This window comes from Capricornis sumatraensis, chromosome 1, assembly GCF_032405125.1.
Source record: "Capricornis sumatraensis isolate serow.1 chromosome 1, serow.2, whole genome shotgun sequence".
Classification (NCBI taxonomy): domain Eukaryota; kingdom Metazoa; phylum Chordata; class Mammalia; order Artiodactyla; family Bovidae; genus Capricornis; species Capricornis sumatraensis.
In genome coordinates, this window is record NC_091069.1 from 117,121,010 (window position 1) to 117,142,256 (window position 21,247).

The 21,247-nt window shown below is 41.0% G+C and overlaps 1 protein-coding gene across 1 annotated transcript in view; it reads right to left on the reverse strand.

Moving 5' to 3' along the window:
• Positions 1-7,265: 7,265 nt before the first annotated feature.
• The window catches only part of JAM2 (junctional adhesion molecule 2), an 80,960-nt gene continuing 66,978 nt past the window's right edge, over positions 7,266-21,247 (reverse strand). The window contains exons 7-10 of the mRNA XM_068978360.1: positions 19,433-19,540; positions 17,413-17,428; positions 9,628-9,670; positions 7,266-7,976 (exon numbers count right to left, since the gene is read on the reverse strand). Of these exons, the coding sequence (XP_068834461.1) occupies positions 7,944-7,976; positions 9,628-9,670; positions 17,413-17,428; positions 19,433-19,540 (200 nt within the window). The 3' untranslated portion in view covers positions 7,266-7,943. The remainder of the gene's footprint in view (positions 7,977-9,627; positions 9,671-17,412; positions 17,429-19,432; positions 19,541-21,247) is intronic.

Consider the following 21,247-nt stretch of genomic DNA (forward strand, 5'->3'; position numbering starts at 1 on the left):
AGCTGAGTGTATTGAATTCTGGTTTTTAATTGATTGATTTTACTTTATTTTTATTTATTTGCTGTCTCGGATCTTAGTTGTGGCATGCGAACTCTTCGTTGCAGCATGTGGGATCTAGTTGCCTGCCAGGGACTGAACCCAGGCCCCCTGCATTGGGAGCTTGGAGTCTTAGCCACTGGACCACCAGGGAAGTCCCCGAATTCTTTGTTTTTGGATCCTCCTGTTTGGTTATATGAAAGCAGATGGAGACCTTAGATTAACTGAGTACCATCTGCCCTGAACTCACCAGATTCTTAGAGTGTTGAGGTGTCCTGTTTATTTTGGAGACTTACTGCTGGAGAGGAGCCACCCTGACTGAAGGAAGGCATGTTCTCAGTGGAGGATGTCACACCTGCTCCCAGAATATGAAGAAACCGTTCAGAGATCATTGACCATAACTTTTTCAGGGAACTCGAGTGTGACTGTGAATACGTCCAGGGACTTACCTTTATGTTTTAACTTCCGTCTCCTCATGTGTTAAATGTTTTTATTATCCCAGTAACTCACCTCCCTCCTCTCCCCTTACAGTGTAATGGTCACTGTGTTTATTACAAGGCTATGCGGATAGATCAGGGAAAGCTGGGGGCGGAGGAGAGGGGGGTTCTACAAAGGAATTTCCTTGAAAATAGATTAAGCTGTATGGTGGTGTTTGCCCAGTGGATGGAATATTGAGCAGATGTGCCAGATAAGTGGCAGAGCAGGTGTGTCAAAATTTCAGTAAGTAGACAGTTCTTTTTTAAGAAGCAACTGTGCCTTTTTAAAGCTGACACTCTAGTGTCAATAAATACGTGTCCAAAGTAAAACTTTGGAGATTTTTTTTAAAAAGTGAAGTTGAGAAAAACAGTCTTTCTTACTAGGTCATCTCAGTTCGAAAGGAATAGATTTTTACTATGGCGTACCATGTTAGCTCAGTCTAAACCTGGTGAAAGTGTTAAGTGCTAGCTGCACAGGCATGTCTGACCCTGTGACCCCATGGACTGTAGCCAGCCAGGCTCCTCTGTCCATGGCATTCTCCAGGTAAGAATACCGGAGTGAGTAGCCATTCTCTTCTCCAGGGGATCTTCCTGACCCAGGGATCAAACGCGGCTCCTCCTGCATTGCAGGCAGGTTCTTCACCGTCTGAGCCACCAGGGAAGCCCTGGTGTTCTTAAAAGGACAAAGTTGTGTTGAGGAAAGGTATGGGAACCAGAAGCAGGTGTTTATATCCAAATTAGTTACGAGTTTCTTTGGAAAATGAGGTGCTTGTCAGCCTTCCGGTAACAGAAAAAGTCCCAATCAACAGTCTGTTACATGGATATAAAACTTTTTCTCATTCTCTTTGCTATACGGTATCCTAAAATTTAGAAAAATAAATTTTTTGACCTATAGCAACTTCAGTATAATTATGGTAGTTAAATGGAAGAAAAGGAAGGTTGAGAATGAAAAGTTAAATGGCAACTAACTTGAGGGATCTAACAACTGATTATAAAAATTCTCAATTTTTACACCATCTTTAAGAACATCTTTAAGAAGCACTTTGTCCCACGTTCAGTGTTGAAACATCATAAAATGGAGCATCTGCCCTCAATCTAAAAGAAGGTAAGTCCTTTGTTGACACAACTGTTCGTTTTGAGAACATTTCTTAGTCAAAAGTATAAAGACCTATTATACTCTGCTGCTGCAGCTGCTGCTAAGTTGCTTCAGTCGTGTCCGACTCTGTGACGCCATAGGCGGCAGCCCACCAGGCTGCACCGTCCCTGGGATTCTCCAGGCAATAACACTGGAGTGGATTGCCATTTCCTTCTCCAATGCATGAAAGTGAAAAGTGAAAGTGAAGTCGATCAGTCGTGTCTGACTCTTTTGAGACCCCATGGACTGCAGCCCACCAGGCTCCTCCATGGGAGGAGATTTTCCAGGCAAGAGTACTGGAGTGGGGTGCCATTGCCTTCTAGTATGTCTTAATTAGTACTTTTAAAAAAGCTTGGTCACATAGAATTATGGCATATACTAATTCTGTGTCCCCTGTTTCTTGTTTGTAGGGAAAAAAGAAACATTGTAGTCTCCTATGCTGAATCCCAATGAGCAGGCTCAAGCAGTTAGTGCACAGGAGTCCCTGGCCGCCTCACCCCACCCCACCCCCCACAAAGAGCTGTGGATAACCACCTGATGCATACCTTTCAGTTGTTCTGCAGAATCCTCACAGGACAGTTACTACATGCTGGCCACAAGCTTGCAGATCCAGAAGGCTGAGATTAGACATCACCTTGTTACTTCACCACCATATTCTGCTTTAAAACTCTTCCCTTAAAATCCTCAAAACCATCAGGGAGTTCAGGCATTTTGAGCAGATACTCCTTGCTTAGCTCATGCAGTAGACCTTTCTCTGCTCCAGACTTCAGTGTCTCACTATTGGGCCCCTGCATGGGGCACAACTTAAGTATCAGTACGTAAAAGTTGATAGTTAATTTTGAATTTCCTGGCCAGTTATTACTACTAAAACTTTCCCAAGCCCATATACAACAAAAAATAAAGGATCAAAAGTTAAATTTTAAAACTTGAAAGAGGAAAAAACATTTTAAGATCTTTTTAAGAACTATGTGCAAGTGGATACCTAATAACTAAAAGGAGTAGAATAATAGAAAAATAATTTTTGTCCAGCCTTAGTTCATGGAGAATTAATTTGTGTGAGTGCATAATAAATGGATTATAATGACATTACAGAATACAATTATTTTCTAAGTATAGAAAAATTTTATCAACAAATACTCTGAATTGCCATTTCCAAATGCTCTTTTGATCTTTAAAAATTCCGTACTTGAAAGTCACTCAGTCATGTCTGACTCTTTGTGACCCCATGGACTGTAGCCCCGACTCCTCTCTCCATGAAATTCTCCAGGCAAGAATACTGGAGTGGGTTGCCATTCCCTTCTCCAAGTGATCTTCCTGACTCAGGGATTGAACCCGTCTCCTGCATTGCAGGTGGAGTCTTTACCATCTGAGCCACCAGGGAAGGCCCTAATGGTTAAATATGCTGGGGTTTATAAAGGTGTACATAAAACATGGTTCTTTTCTCAAAGTACTTCTCAATTGGTAGTGATGCCAGAGATGTACCTATATAACTGTATTAAATGGAAATCAAGACGTGCCATAAGAAAACCAATCAAAAGCTATGGAAATTTAGAGAAGAAAGAAACTTCTTCCAGCAAGGAGAGTTTTCACAGAGAAGGTGGAATTTGAACTGAGTCCTGAAAAATAACTAGAATTTACATACCCTGTGGTTAGGAGAATCAGCAGCTCTCCAAGTAAAGAAGAAACAAAGGGTTGTTAAGATAAAATGACCTTAATTCAGTTTAACAGGTGTGTAAGGCAACTAAAGAGGAACAGCGGAGCATGTAACTGAACAGGCAGGGGTGACAATATGACAACGTGGGTGGGGATGGGTTGGGGGTACCTCTGAATTTCAATTGATGACCAATTGATGGATCAGACTATGAAGAATCTGATTGCAACTCGGGAGACCTGGGTCTGATCCCTGGGTCAGGAAGATCCCCTGGAGAAGGAAATGGCAACCCACTCCAGTATTCTTGTCTGGAAAATTTATGGACAGAGGAACCTGGTGGACTATAAGTCCAGGGAGTCAAAAAGAGTGGGACATAACTGAGTGATTTAATACTTGGAATTTCAAGCTAAGATGATTAGACCTCAGTGAGACTAAGTAAAGGAAAAGAGTGAAAGCTTTTAGCAATGGGATGGCTCAAAAGCGAGAAGGGAGTTGACAGTGTTCAAGAAAGTAACCTGATGGCTGACCGATGGTGTGAGAGAGAGACCAGGGCAAAAAGGAACCTTCAGAATGGTGAGACTGAAATTGCTACTAGGAGAGGGGGTGATCGAGGGGGGAAGATACCAGAAGACAAAAGGTATGAGCTAATAGCAGGAGATAAAAGTAGTTAAAAGTGTGCCAATGAATGATGGAGTCTCTGAATAAATAGATTAAAAACTGATTAAAGATAGAGTGGTAGTAATATAAATGTATTTATCATGGTCAGCTTCAATCTTGAAAAAAAGATTAAAGATTTCAGTATCTGTGGTGAGGGGATAAAATGATTCACCATGACTTTTTTTTTTAATGGATAGGTAGCATTTTTAAAAACCTTTTTGGCTGCACCATGTGGCTTGCAGGATCTTAGTTCCCCAACCAGGGATTGAACCCAGGGCCCTTGGCAGTGAAAGCTCCAAGTCCTAACCACTGGACCACCAGGGAATTCCCCACCATCACTCTAACCTGGGCAGGAGGACAAAGCATCACAGGCTGTGAGACTAGACAGGAGTGCATGGGCCAGAGATTACTGAGGAGGAAAGGAAGGTGTCCTTGGGGAGAAGAATGTGAGAAGAAAGGAATGCTGGGGCTGAGAAAAAACATCCTGTGTAGAACATTCTGGATCAGATGGACCTGGGTCACATTGACTCTGTCTCTTCAGTTGGTTTTGTAAGCTTGACAGTCATTGACTCAGTTCATCTCGGTCTCCTCATCTGTAAAATGACATTGCCCTCTTTTTATACATCGTTGAGGTGAATGAGGTTTTATATACCCTCACCTCTATCCACCCAACCCTCCATGACATATATGAAGTGTTCAATAAATAGTTTCGGCATTTTATTTTCAGAGCAGTTTTTTTTTTTTTTAGCACTGGAAAAGCTGGCAGGTACCCAGACTGAGAGAGAAGATTCTCATCTTGAGCAGCTAAAGCTTTAGCCTTGTAGCTACAAACAGTAAGAGGGAGTAGTTTCCTCGGTTTCACTGAACAACAATAGGTGGATGACTCTTCCCCTGCACCATTAAATGGGCTAAAAAATTGAACACATTCTGCTACTTTTAATGTAGACTAATCAGACAAAACCAACTTTGAGATGAAGGAAGCTCTTTGCAAGGCTGTATTGAAAAACAGTTGTTCCAGATTTAGTTAGGTTAAACTCCCCACTAAAAATAAATCTCGTTACAACAGTCAATGATACAATCAAAACAAAACAAAAGTTGCTATTAGATTCTAGAGCCCCAACCTTTATACAACACAATTTTACTTCATGGAAACAAAAAGTGCTGTAAGAATTATAATGATAAATGTTTTGTTTTTAATGCTTGTCCACTGGCAGCTGGGAAACTCTGCATGTGGGCCAGATCCTGACTGCTTGCTGTTTATCAGTTAGTCAGTTCAGTTGCTTGGTCGTGTCCGACTCTTTGCAATCCCATGGACTGCAGCACACCAGGCTTCCCGGTCCATCACCAACTCCCGGAGCTTGTTCAAACTCACATCCATCAAGTCAGTGATGCCATCCAACCATCTCATCCTCTGTCGTCCCTTCTCCTGCCTTCAATCTTTCCCAGCATCAGGGTCTTTTCCAATGAGTCAGTTCTTTGCATCATGTGACCAAAGTATTGCAGCTTCAGCTTCAACATCAGTCCTTCCAATGAATATTCAGGACTGATTTCTTTTAGGATTGATTGGTTTGATTTCCTTGCAGTCCAAGGGACTCTCAAGAGTCTTCTCCAACACCACAGTTCAAAACTATCAATTCTTTGGCACTCTGCCTTCTTTATGGTCCAACTCTCACATCCATACATATGATGTATGTATACATATGATGTATGATGTATGTATGGAAAAACCATAGCTTTCACTAGACAGACCTTTGTCAGCAAAGTAATATCTCTGCTTTTTAATATGCTGTCTAGGTTTGTCATAGCTTTTCTTCCAAGGAGCAAGTGTCTTTTAATTTCATGCCTGCAGTCACCACCTGCAGTGATTTTGGCGCCCAAGAAAGTAAAGTCTGTCACTGTTTCCATTGTTTCCCCATCTATTTGCCATGAAGTGATGGGACCGGATGCCAAGATCTTTGTTTTTTGAATGTTAGGTTTTAAGCCAGCATTTTCACTTTCCCTTTCATCAAGAGGTTCTCTAGTTTCTCTTTGCTTTCTGCCTTAAGAGTGTTATCAGTCTTTTTCATTAGCATATCTGAGGTTATTGGTATTGCTACCCTCAAGAGCTTACTGTTTATGAAATAACACAAATGAGACCTTTAAAAAAAACTATTGTTCATGCTCCAATGGCATGAAAAATGGCACAGCTGAGTACAGTCCAAGCAGTTGTAGCAGGGACCATATGGCCTTGTATGATTTGAACTATCTACTTCTTGGCCCTTTACAGAAAATGTGGGAAGGGTAAGAATTCTGGGGAGAATCACTGAATGTCACAGACTAGTGATGTGTCCAGGCATATATTCGGCTCTAGGTGAGTACTTAATCCAGTTGTCAGTCCAGTGAATCCTAGGGATTTGCTAGGATCACAAAGAGTCGGACTCAACTGAAGCAACTTAGCACACACTGGGCAAAAAGAGTGGACTCTTAAAAGCAGCTTGAAAAGTGAAAGTGTTAGTTGCTCAGTCATGTCCGACTCTGGGATTCCATTGGCTGTAGCTCCTCTGTCCATGGGATTCTCCAGGCAAGAATACTGGAGTGGGTTGCCATTCCCTTCTCCAGGGGATCTTCCCGACCCAGGGATTGAACCGAGATCTCCAGCACTGCAGGCAGATTCTTTACCATCTGAGTCACCAGGGTCTGTTGTCCAAAAGCAGCTTAACCATGTTCAAAGTTGTCAAAGGTAGTGAGAGACCTTTTCATCTAGATTTGCCTAGAACTGGGAATGCCCTAGCCATATTGTTTTTTCAATATGATTTGAATAATCAAAATAAGTTCTAGATGATTATGCTATTAACACAATCTAACTGCTCACCTATTACATGGATCATTGGAATTTTCACTTTGTAACACTAGCTGGAGGTCTTCGTGATCTATCAGTTGAGAAACCAGATGATCAGACCCATTTTTTTCATTTCATTTCTCCTGTGTCTTCTATGTATCAAGTGTGGCACAGGGTGCCAGGAACCCGAGGGCGCTCAAGCTGTTTCATCTCATTTTATTGGTTAGACAATTGCTCCTCCCCTCCATATCCCTGACTTTGCCATAAGAAGGACTGGCAGAGCGCTGGCAAGGGACTTGGCTGAATGTAAAATTTCACTGCTTGGTTTTTAGAGACAGATGTGAAGTCACAATCACGCAGTGACAGGTATCAACAGGGTTATGTGCATCGGCTCCAGTGGCGAGTTTGGATGTCAAGGTCACTGATCCCCTTCAAAGGAGTCTCAGGGGAAGGAAATGGCAACAACCAGCTCTGGGGGTGAAATGAGACACTTGGGTTTGTGTTTGACTCTCAAAATGATGTTTAATGAAGAAATCAAGGACACACATCAGGTGAGTGAGCTCTGGTATTAGGTATTCTTCTTCATGTTGCTTGTGGTTCTCAGAAATGGAAGTGAAATCCTTGGGTGAAGGGAAATCCTTGGGTATGAGACCCATTCTGCCACCGTTCTGTGACTAGATCAGTGATAAACGAGCAGCAGAATAAGGATTAGATAAGAGGAAAAGGAGGGTTCTGGCAGGAATGAGACCAGAGGCTCCTTTTGTGTCTGTCAGAGTATTTTTCTGAACCCTCCAAATCACACTCTCACAGAGGGTACATGTGGCTGATATTTTCATACTCTGTGGATTCATTTCACAACCAGAATGATACATTTTAGTAACTTTTGCTAGAAGTTAGGATATTTAACATTTCACAAGCGCCAGAATATTACAAAGTATTTTGATTCCTTTACCTCTGTCAAGACACAAGAAGCCAGATTTGTATTTTATGTGCTGACAGAACTATTTGTATAAAAATTTCAAGTGATTTAGCAGTCATACAGATTACAATGCAATACCAATTTCATATCCTCATGTACCTCTTTGCAAATGTAAGACAAAGCTGTTTTATAATCGTTTAATAACTTGTGCAACAACTGTGGTTTGGGTGTATCGCCAAGGTAGGATTCTTTTAAATTATAAAGGATTTTGTGTGCTTGAAATCCTAGGAAAAGAAAGAAAAAATCAAGTTTAAATATGATGTATTAATTCATATATTAAGAAATATAGAAATATTAGGAGTATAAAGATATACCCATTATGAGAATCTTGCAGGTACAAACCAAATATATTTAATTCAATCTATTTTATGGGAAGTTAAATAAATATTAGGAGACAAATCTCTGAAACCCTGCCTAAAGAATAAAGAAGTAGGAATGGGAATCTGAGCAGGAGAAATCTTGTTTGCTAAGAGGATGCTACTGGCACAGAGCTGGTGGTGGTCGGTACTGCCACACATTCTACAATGCACAGGACAGCCCCCCACATCAAAGAATTATGTGAAATTACAAAAATTAATTAGACAAGCCTTAGAAGAAACTGTTGTTTTTTATATAAATTCTTGTCTAAGAATTAGAAGAACATGTCGGTAGTGCCAAGTTGGAGAAACCCTGCTCTAGGGCAGAACTCGAACTGGAGACGCTAGTTCTCAGCTAATGAAGGCAATGGAGAGGAAGACCAAGAAAAAGAGTGAGGCTTTTGTTCTTTCAACTCAGCCACCAAGTATCTCTTCTTGTTTGGTGGGATGAGATTATTTTATTCCACACTTGAGGAGTTATTTTCCTACAAATTATAGGAGCAAACATGGAGTTCCACGTTGCTTGTCTTCTATGGAACAACAGGCTTCGGCATTGCAAACCACAAAATAAAGTGACTTCCACAATAGATTCTGGAGTAGACAATTTTTAAAATCTTTGGTAGAAAAAACTTTGTGGGTTACTATGTAGGTCTCAAAGGTTAGTGTCTATCAGAGTCACTGAAGTGTTTAAAAAACTGATGTCCATGCCTCACCCTAAGCTCTACTGAAAGGAAACCTAAGTGAATCCCTGCAGAATGTACTAAGGAATTTAGGGAAGCAGCGCTCCACTTATCAAGGAAGGAATTCGACTTCAAAAACATGGGAAACCTCCCTCCTCCCACTGTATTCCTGAAAGCTAGTCCAGAAGGCTGAATAGCCATCCAAAGAGCTATAAAATCTGAGCAATGATCATACTGACTGCTTCTCTGGAGTGCTTACTAGTCAAAAGTACACGAGGGTCCAAACGTCCAAATTATGTTCCCTTAACCATCTGAGTTCGATAATTCTTGCATCTTTTCAAGGATTTCTGAAATGTTCCTTTCTGCAAAAGCAGAGGACATTCCATACCCCTTAAATTTCCAAGAGCTTTGAGTAACTACAGGAGAGTCTGGACCCACAGTTCTTCTGGCAAGCCATCTGCTCGGTCAAGCTGACAAGGATAAAGGTACGTGGGTCCCAGCTTGGCCATTGTCATCCTGTGAGAAGTGTGTCCTAATTTCCTCATCTTTAAAATGGAGCTGACAATGCCAGATCTAATGATGCTAAGGAGGCTGACTAACAATAGAAAACACCAGGTCAGAAAATAATGGGATGGGAGAGCCCCACTGCTCTACAAACGCAGCCATCCCGGGCAGGGGATGTGAGCTAACATTTATTTAGCTCCTTCTAAAGACCCATGGTAGACATGGATACAAGGTATATTAAATGCAGAAATCCATCAATTCCATACAATTAACTCACTTCCCTGCCCGACTCCCTAAACACATTTGTTCTGTAAATATGCTTTAAAAATACTCACATTTTCACTCATGGTAGTGGCTTTAGATGCAGAACTACTCTTCCTGTTTGTGGAATATAAAAAAAGAGCATTTACTACATTATTGCTTCCAATTCTAAAATACATATCCTCTTTCAGTTAATGTTACCTCCATATATTTTTCTCAACAGGAAGAAGAACAGGTATCTTAGCGAGGTATAAAAAGCCCAGCACTCCTAACTGAATTTCTTATATTTATGGATGATATTCACAGAGAAAAACATGCAACAATATATCAGTATGTGTGAAGCCCTGTGAATCTACTTGTAGCCTCAGGCTAGATACTAATAAAGTTCGCAGAATATGCAAACCAGAGACTTACTAACTTTTAACTCACCAACTCATCAAGATTTAACATTTTGAAAGCTTGATCTTTACAACCTCAAATTTCATTTTTCCATGGGAAAAAAGTTTTACACAGTGACTATTATTTCACTGATCTGTTACAGGCTGCATTATATTCCCACCAAATACTTACAGGTTCAAGTCCCAATTCCCCCCAGTACCTCAGAATGTGACTGTACTTGGAGACAAGGTCTTTAAAAAGGTAATTAAATTAACTAAACTAGTTAGACTGGGCCCTAATCCAATATTTCTGATATCCCTATCAGTTCAGTTCAGTTCAGTCACTCAGTCGTGTCCGACTCTTTGTGACCCCATGAATCGCAGCACGCCAGGCCTCCCTGTCCATCACCATCTCCCGGAGTTCACTCAGACTCACGTCCATCGAGTCAGTGATGCCATCCAGCCATCTCATCCTGGGTCATCCCCTTCTCCTCCTGCCCCCAATCCCTCCCAGCATCAGAGTCTTTTCCAGTGAGTCAACTCTTCACATGAGGTGGCCAAAGTACTGGAGTTTCAGCTTCAGCATCATTCCTTCCAAAGAAATCCCAGGGTTGATCTCCTTCAGAATGGACTGGTTGGATCTCCTTGCAGTCCAAGGGACTCTCAAGAGTCTTCTCCAACAACACAGTTCAAACACATCAATTCTTCAGCACTCAGCCTTCTTCACAGTCCAACTCTCACATCCATACATGACCACAGGAAAAACCATAGCCTTGACTAGACGGACCTTAGTCGGCAAAGTAATGTCTCTGCTTTGGAATATGCTATCTAGGTTGGTCATAACTTTTCTTCCAAGGAGTAAGCGTCTTTTAATTTCATGACTACAGTCACCATCTGCAGTGATTCTGGAGCCCCCAAAAATGAAGTCTGACACTGTCTCTACTGTTTTCCCATCTATTTCCCATGAAGTGATGGGACCGGATGCCATGATCTTCGTTTTCTGAATGTTGAGCTTTAAGCCAACTTTTTCACTCTCCTCTTTCACTTTCATCAAGAGGCTTTTTAGCTCCTCTTCACTTTCTGCCTTAAGGGTGGTGTCATCTGCATATCTGAGGTTATTGATATTTCTCCCAGCAAAGTTGATTCCAGCTTGTGTTTCTTCCAGTCCAGCGTTTCTCATGATGTACTCTGCATAGAAGTTAAATAAGCAGGGTGACAATATACAACCTTGACGTACTCCTTTTCCTATTTGGAACCAGTCTGTTGTTCCATGTCCAGTTCTAACTGCTGCTTCCTGACCTGCATACACATTTCTCAAGAGGCAGGTTAGGTGGTCTGGTATTCCCATCTCTTGAAGAATTTTCCACAGTTTACTGTTATCCACACAGTCAAAGGCTTTGGCATAGTCAATAAAGCAGAAATAGATGTTTTTCTGGAACTCTCTTGCTTTTTCCATGATCCAGCGGATGTTGGCAATTTAATCTCTGGTTCCTCTGCCTTTTCTAAAACCAGCTTGAACATCAGGGAGTTCACGGTTCACGTATTGCTTAAGTCTGGCTGGGAGAATTTTGAGCATTACTTTACTAGCATGTGAGATGAGTGCAATTGTGCAATAGTTTGAGCATTCTTTGGCATTGCCTTTCTTTGGGATTGGAATGAAAACTGACCTTTTCCAGTCCTGTGGCCACTGCTGAGTTTTCCAAACTTGCTGGCATATTGAGTGCAGCACTTTCACAGCATCATCTTTCAGGAAATTTAGACATAAACACGGATGGAGGGAAGACCATGTGAAGACAGGGAGAGCACCATCTTTAAGTCAAGGAAAGAGGTCTGGGCTTCCAGATCCCAGAACTATGAGAAAATAAATTTCTATTGTTTAAGCCACCAGTCTATGGCACTTTTAAAGCAGTTCTAGCAAGCTAATGAAACATCCAATTCATTATCCAATACATTTTGAGGGAGATGGATTTGACAAATAGGAGACATATCTAGGAATAAAGATATTTTCTCCCAGATTACTGTCTGGGTTAATAGACACACACTGTGATTGAATGAAAGATAAAACCTCCCTCACCATAGCGTGGTCAGCCTTTCTCCATATATAAGATGATGCCTCTCCTCTGTTCATAACCCTCCCTACAATTACTTTTTAATAAAAGCAGCAATCTTCACAATTGCCTGGGGTTTGTGGCTATATCATCAGGCTACTCTGCTTTCCCAAGGTCACCCCTGAACTAACTACTGCTAACTCAGACCTCATCCTGGACTTGTCCTGGGGTGTTAAGGGGCTCAGAGACCAGCACTGAGGAGCAAGTCTAGAAACAGAAAATCAATGGCATTTGAAGCCATAGTGCCTGAGGAGAGAAGAATGCCCATAAGCTCCAGGTTGGGTCTGCCATTTCCATACATACAAGGAGGACAGTGACAAACCAACTGCACATAAACTGGAGACCGTGGTGATCTCATACAGATCTCATGCACCAATGACTCCTAAGTTTCTAACTCTAGTTAAGAAGAGTGAAAGTGCTAATCGCTCAGTTGTGTCTGACTCTTTGCGATCCCATGGACTGTAGCTCACCAGGCTCCTCTGTCCATGGAATCTCCACACAAGAATACTGGAGTGGGTTGCTGTTCTCTTCTTGAGGGGATCTGACCCAGGGATCAAACCTGGGTCTTCCGTATTGCACGCAGATTCTTTACCATCTGAGCCACCAGGGAATCCCTGGTTAACTCCAGTCAAGATGCTTCCTTAACCCCAGATTCATGTGCTCAGTTACTCACTAATTATCTCTACTTGGAAGTATAATAGACATCTCAAAAATTAAAATTGCAAAGCACCCCTGAGGTCTCCACCTACCCTCAACCCCACTCTCCAACATGCTCCTCCCAAAACCTTTCACACTTCAGTAAACCTTTCACACTTCATCCTTCCCAGGGCCTTGGAGCCATGTCTGATTTCTTTCTTCTCCTCAAAGCACACATCCAGTCAGCAAATTGTTCAAAACAGATTCAGAATACCATCACCAACTGACTACAGCCTTGTCTAACTCAATGAAACTATGAGCCATGCCGTGTAGGGCCACCCAAGACGGACAGGTCATGGTGGAGAATTCTGACAAAACATGGTCCACTGGAGAAGGGAATGGCAAACCACTTCAGTATTCTTGCCTTAAAAGCCTCATGAACAGTATGAAAAGGCAAAAAGATAGGAAACTGAAAGATGAACTCCTCAGGTCGGTCGGTGCCCAAATGCTACTGGAGATCAGTGGAGAAATAACTCCAGAAAGAATGAAGAGATGAAGCCAAAACAAAAACAACACCCTGTTGTGGATGTGAATGGTGATAGAAGTAAAGTTTGATGCTATAACAAACAATATTGCATGGGAACCTGGAATGTTAGGTTCATGAATCAAGGTTAATTGGAAGTGGTCAAACAGGAGATTGCAAGAGAACATCGACATTTTAGGAATCAGCAAACTAAAATGGACTGGAATGGGTGAATTTAACTCAGATGACCATTATATCTACTACTGCGGGCAAGAATCCCTTAGAAAAAATGGAGTAGCATGTGAGATGAGTGCAATTGTGCAATAGCCAACAAAAGAGTTGGAAATGCAGTACTTGAATGCAATCTCAAAAATGACATAATGATCACAGTTCGTTTCCAAGGCAAACCATTCAATATCACAGTAATCCAAGTCTATGCCCCAACCAGTAATGCTGAAGAAGCTGAAGTTGAATGGTTCTATGAAGACCTATAAGACCTTCTAGAACTAATGCCAAAAAAAGATGTCCTTTTCATTATAGGGGACTGGAATGCAAAAGTAGGAGGTCAAGAAACACCTGGAGTAACAGGCAAATTTGGCCTTGAAATACAAAATGAAGCAGGGCAAAGGTTAACAGAGTTTTGCCAAGAGACACACTGGTCACAGCACACACTCTCTTCCAACAACACAAGAGAAGACTGACTCTACACATGGACATCACCAGATGGTCAATACCGAAATCAGATTGATTATATTCTTTGCAGCCAAAGATGGAGAAGCTCTATACAATCAGCAAAAACAAGACCAGGAGCTGACTGTGGCTCAGATCATGAACTCCTAATTGCTAAATTCAGACTTAAATTGAACAAAGTAGGGAAAACTAGTAGACCATTCAGGTATGACCTAAATCAAATCCCTTATGATCATACAGTGGAAGTGAGAAATAGATTTAAGGGACTAGAGCTGATAGACAGAGTGCCTGAAGAACTATGAATGGAGGTTCGTGACATTGTACAGGAGACAAGGATCAAGATCATCCCCAAGAAAAAGAAATGCAAAAAAGGCAAAATGATTGTCTGAGAAGGCCTTACAAATAGCTGAGAAAAGAAGAGAAACTAAAGGCAAAAGAGAAAAGGAAAGATATACTCATTTGAATGCAGAGTTCCAACGAATAGCAAGGAGAGATAAGAAAGCCTTCCTCAGCGATCAATGCAATGAAACAGAGGAAAACAACAGAATGCGAAAGACTAGAGATCTCTTTAAGAAAATTAGAGGGAACACTTCATGCAAAGGTGGGCACAATAAAGGACAGAAATGGTATGGACCTAACAGAAGCAGGAGATATTAAGAAGAGGTGGCAACAATATACAGAAGAACTGTACAAAAACGGTTTTCAGGACCCAGATAACCACGATGGTGTGATCACTCACCTAGAGCCAGACATCCTGGAATGAGAAGTCAAGGGGGCCTTAGGAAGCTTCACTACGAACAAAGCTAGTGGAGGTGATGGAATTCCAGTTGAGCTATTGCAAATCCTTAAAGATGATGCTGTGAAAGTGCTGCACTCAATATGTCAGCAAATTGGGAAAACTCAGCAGTGGCCACAGGGCTGGAAAAGGTCAGTTTTCATTTTAATCCCAAAGAAAGGCAATGCCAAAGAATGCTCAAACTATCACACAATTGAACTCATCTCACATGCTAGCAAAGTAATGCTCAAAATTCTCCAAGCCAGGCTTCAACAGTACATGAACTGTGAACTTCCAGATGTTCAAGCTGGCTTTAGAAAAGGCAGAGGAACTAGAGATCAAATTGCCAACATCAGCTGGATCATCGAAAAAGCAAGAGAGTTCCAGAAAAACATCTATTTCTGTTTTAATGACTATGCCAAAGCCTTTGACTGTGGATCACAACAAACTGGAAAATTCTTCAAGAGATGGGAATACCAGACCACCTTACCTGCCCCCGAGAAATCTGTATACACGACAAGAAACAACAGTTAGGACTGGACATGGAACAACAGCCTGGTTCCAAATAGGAAAAGGAGTATGTCAAGGCTGTATATTGTCACCCTGCTTATTTACCTTATATTCAGAGTACATCATGCGAAATGCTGGGCTGGATGAAGCACAAGCTGTAATCAAGACTGCGGGAGAATTATCACTAACCTCAGATATGCAGATGACACCACTCTTATGACAGAAAGCGAAGAACTAAAGAGCCTCTTGATGAAAGTGAAAGAGGAGAGTGAAAAAGCTGGCTTAAGACTCAACATTCAGAAAACTAAGACCACGGGATCTGGTCCCATCACTTCATGGCAAATAGATGGGAAACAGTGGAAACAGTGAGATAATTTATTTTTTTGGCCCCCCAAATCACTGCAGACAGTGACTACAGCCATGAAATTAAAAGATGCTTGCTGCTTGGAAGAAATGCTAGGACCAACCTCACAGCATATTAAAAAGCAGAGATATTACTTTGCCAACAAAGGTCTATACAGTCAAAGCTATGGTTTTTCCAGAAGTCATGTATGGATGTGAGAGCTGTACCATAAAGCTGAGCACCAAAGAATTGATGCTTTTGAACTATGATATTGGAGAAGACTCTTGAGAGTCCCTTGGACTGCAAGGAGATACAAACAGTCCATCCTAAAGGAAATCAGTCCTGAATATTCATTGGAAGAACTGATGCTGAAGCTGAAACTCCAATACTTTGGCCACCTGATGGGAAGAACTGACGCACTGGGAAAGACCCTGATGCTGGGGAAGATTGAAGGCAGGAGGAGAAGGGGATGACAGAGGATGAGATGGTTGGATGGCATCACCGACTTGATGCACATGAGTTTGAGTAAGCTCTTGGAGTTGGTGATGGACAGGGAAGCCTGGTGTGCTGCAGTCCATGGGGTTGCAAAGAGCCAGACATGACTGAGTTACTGAACTGACTGACCATCACTTCTTGACCTTGTCGACACCATCATTTTGGGAGTATCCCCCATCTGCTCTTGTCTAGATTATTTAGTAATTAACTAACTGGCCTCTCTGTTTCCTCCACCTTTTGTCACCTTTACAGTTTATTCTCAACAGAGCAGCCAGTGTGAGTCTTAAGAATTAAGTACGAAGATGCTACCTCTCTGCCCAAGGTTTTCCAGTGATGTCCCATCTTACTCAGAGCCAAAGCCAAACTTCTGCCGGGAAGAGGTTGCGTGTAATCTGTACTCTGCCCCCACTGCACTACTGTGCTCACTCACGTCTTCCTCGAGCTGTTCTCACTCTGTTCCAACCACACTGATCCCCCTGTTGCTCCTCAGGTACGCCAGGCATGGCCAGCATTTCCCCTTGTTCTCCCCTTTCTGCTTGAACACGCGTCTGTCTCATGGTTATCTGCCTGACTCACTCCCTCCTTCAGACCTTTCTCAAACGTCCCCGCATCAGCGAGGCCCTCCCTAACCACCTGTTTACAAGGACAATCCCCACTCCTCCCCTCTGCATTCTCTGTTCTCTTGCCTGCTCTATTTTTCTCCCTTATACTTACCACAATCTGACCTACTGCTGAGCTCATGTACTTGTTTACTTTCTGCCTTCCTCTACTAGAATGTGAGCTCCATGGGACAGAGGGGTATTTTGGTCTAGTTTTTTCACTGCTGTGTTACCAGTCCCTAGGACAAGACTGGACACATAATTGGTATGTAATTAAATGTAAAATTGACTGCTAGAGAAATTTTTATTTGAACATTTTAAATTTAGAGAAACATAGAAAAAAAAGCTTTTTCAAGTAGCACCGTGCAAATGCCTAAGAAGTCAAATTCTAGAAGAAATTCTGTTTCTTCTCTGGTGGCTCAGACAGTAAAGAATCTGCCTGCAGTGTGGGAGGCCTGGGTTTGATTCCTGGGTTGCGAAGATCCCCTGAAGAAGGGAATGGCAACCCACTCCAGTACTCTTGCCTGGAGAGTCCCACGGACAGAGAAACCTGGAAGGCTACAGTCCATGGGGTCGCAAAGAGTCAGACACGATTTGAGTGACTAAGCACAGCACATTTCTCTTCTAGATAATTAAACATCATTGACAAGTAGGCATGAGGTGGGATGTGTTCCTTGATGAACCCGTCACTGCCCAAAGAATTAAACCCTCACAAATAACCCAACTTCCCACTTTTGACTTTAAACAATTAACAAAAAAGCAGTTGATATAGGGGAAAGCATGCATTAAGAAAGTATACTTACTGGAAAGATGTTTCTTCTACAAAAGAATAGGTAAATATCATTAATATAAGAATTAATAGGGTATGATACACATTCATATAAAAATGAGTTTGGAATTAATTCCTTGTTTTCAATTTTGACTCTCACTTGCTGACATTTATACCTTCTAAACAGAGGGTTGGCACACTTTTTCTGTAAAGGCCCACAAGGTAAATATTTTAGGCTCTGTGGGCAAAGAGGTAAAACCAAGGATATTAAGTAGGTATTAATATAACAAAAGAGAAACAAATTTCCAAAAATTTTTATCAATGAATTAAGAAATCATAAGATAACTGAATCACTTTGCTGCACACCTGAAACTAACGTAATATTGTTAATCGACTGTGCTCCAATATAAGATGAAAAGTAAAAAAAAAAAGCACGTGCATACTTTTTGCCAAGCACTTACAGATTTTTTTCAAGTAACTTTCAATAAACCCAGTGAAATAAAAAAATAATAATCAAAATCTAGCAATACAGGTCTACTAATTAGAAGCATGGAATTCTTTTGGGGGCATATTTTTCTTAATTGGTGTTCAACAGTAGTTCCCTGTTATCAGATAGATAGCAAAGTTTATTTGCAAAAAGTATTCTTAGCTTGTGGTCCACAGAAAAATCAATTGGCAGACCAGATCTGGTCCATGAGTCACGGTTTGCCAACCCCTTCTGAAACGCAAGTTCAACAAAACAACTCTCCTAGAGAGGTTTTCTGCTAGATGAAAATGAGAGTAACATTCCTAGCTAATGAATTAATAATATTCATATAAAACCTTAAAGTAATTCATTATTTTAAGAAAAACTGTTTACCAAATTTTTAATAAAAACACTCAGACATTCTTTGCAGGTAGAGATAAGAGATGACAAGAATTTTAAAGAGCAATCTAATCTGTCTGTACTTCCATGGATGACCAGCAGGGGGACTCAGCCAGATTACATTACATTGGACTGAATTGAAATACCATACAAAAGAACAGCTATTTATTAACTCACAGAGCAATTATTTTTAATAATAGGGAATATCCTTGAAACCACATTCATGAAAACATTTTATAATACATATTTATAGGTATCATTAGAAACTTCCTTTAAGTTTTACTTTGGTATAAAAAAATGTTTAAACCTAATTTCCAAAAGTAGTGTTCACCATAAAATGGCTAGGAGTAAAGAAATGCATTAAAAGAATAAAGCACTTAAAAATCTCATCCATTTACCTCAAACTTACTGTATCACCAAATAGGAGCTCCAAGAGACCTAAACCCGCAGAAATCAAAACCTCAGAAGCAACTATAATACTATAGGTTTCTAGTTTTTACTGAACAATTCTCTTCTAAATATATTTGTACTAAATGTGACATTCAACATTCCATTGTTCTACACTGATAAAACATTTCACAGATTTATTCCAATGAAATTTTTGTCATAAAACTAGAAATTAATTTACATCTTAAGAAGCACAATTCCTAACTTAAAGTGAAAGTGAAGTTGCTCAGTTGTGTCCGACTCTTTGTGACCCCATGGACTGTAGCCCACCCGGCTCCTCCGTCCATGGGATTCTCCAGGCAAGAATACCAGAGTGGGTTGCCATTTCCTTCTCCAGGGGATCTTCCCGACCCAGGGATCAAACCCAGGTCTCCCTCATTGCAGGCAGATGCTTTAACCTCTGAGCCACCAGGGAAGCCCAGTTCCTAACTTAAAAGGATCTTAAATACATGTACATGTTCTATAAATACCCACCCACTTTGCATCTCTTGGTGTTGGTGCACTATGCCACTCCACTCTCACATATTCTGTTTCCTGAAATGTTGGGGTGAGACAGCTCTTTTCCTATGTTTGCCACGATGCTTCATGACTCACCTGAGTGTCATCTTGAACATTTCCTACTGCAGGAAAGTTAACCAAAAATATTCTCCAGAGTTTGGTAGAGCCTCTTAGGACAGACAGTGTCTCAGAAGAAAACTCAATATCTGCAGAAGTTTTGTAGCAAAGAGTGAAATTTACTTACTTGAAAAGTAGCCTTTCCTCTGAGCATAGCACACGCCAAGCCCACAGACAGAAATCACTAAGGCCACAATGACTACAGCTGCTATGATGCCACTTATGTTGAGATCATCTGGAATGCAAAAGAATCCATGCATGAACTCGTGTCAAAAAGGTTGACAGATGTAGTCATTCAGTTGCAAAAGCTCAAAAAGCTCCCTTTTGTAGACACACCATAAACAACAGATGGTTTCATGCTCTTTAAGTCTGGTCAACTAACTCTCTTACAGGACACAGTTCAAAATTGGCTGGAAATATTAACAGAGCTAAGTTTTATAAGAATCTTTTACATTTGAAAAAGTTCTATGATCCAGAAATAAAATTCAAATATATGGCATTCTCTGGCATGCCTTTGGAGACACAATAATCCATATGATTAAATATCAGGTTACAAGTGAACTTTAAAGTTCAGTGAGTTAAAAGTATTCTCAATACTACCCACCTTACGCCTCACTACATAGAAAATGTAGTAACACATGTGAAAATAGTGGGTTCTTTCTTTTAAAGAAAAAAAAGCCACAATAAAAGCAGGGTGTCATTATTCGGGCCGAAAGGAAAGGAGCCACATGCTCAGTGTGAAGCAGGATCTTGTGGAGCTGTACAGTCAAGCAGCCTGGGAGTAACCAGCAAACCTGCGGTTCACGTTCTTCTGCACTTTACAAAGCATTGATTTAGAGTAGTCAACAGATCTGGTTTTAGTGACAAGTTCTTGGTGAGAATTCAAATAGAAAATTGGAAATGAGACTTCAGGAATTATGAATTTCCAAAGGTGTGAATTCCCAACCAAGAATGTGAAACATCTAGGATCAAGGGATGAACCTTACAGTAATTTTAACTTTTGAGTCAGCTTATACCAGAAAGTGTAGGTATGTGGAAATCATGTTCAAATTAAAGTGATGCTTCTCGACTGCAAGGAGATCCAACCAGTCCATCCTAAAGGAAATCAGTCCTGAATATTCATTGGAAGGATGATGCTGAAGCTGAAAACTCCAAATTTTGGCCACTTGATGTGAAGAACTGACTCACTGGAAAAGATCCTGATGCTGGGAAAGACTGAAGGCAGGAGAAGAAGGGGACGACAGAGGATGAGACAGTTGGACCGACCCGATGGGCATGAGTTTGAGTAAGTTCTGGGAGTTGGTGATGCGGGAAGCCTGGCGTGCTGCAGTCCATGGGGTCACAGAGTCAGAATTGAACTGAACTGAACTAGGAAAACACTAAATTCTAAATTGTGTGTATTTATTTACTGCATGCTAGGAAAAAACCAACTAGTATATCAAAACTATGACTTCATAGATAGTATTTCTTAAGATGAGGCTAAATTGATATTAAATATGAGCATTTAAAGAAAAGAAAAAGGATGAACTTTTCTAATAACTCTAAAGCAGCATTGAGAGGGATATTCTCTGATAATTTAAGCAAATGCCCATGTATGACTATAAACGTTTAGCTTGTGAGTCAGTCAGGTGGATAGTATGTATACCTGAATTTCAAAAAGAACTGGAATTCAAACTTGTGGAAATTAGGGTATACTATTGAATATCTTTACTTTAGGATATCCTGAAATCTAATAAGAATGTTTTCTTTAAAAAAAAAAATGATGCTGAGAGTTAACTGTACACAGACAGTACGAATTACTGCCTACACATCTGCATACCTCAAAAAGCACTGACTAAATGAACTCCTGACCCCACAAAGCTGAAGACAAGTTCTTGAATCAGGGGGAGCCCTCAGTACTCTGCTTTAGGGTGCAGCCCTCCGGAGTGACCTTTAACCTTGC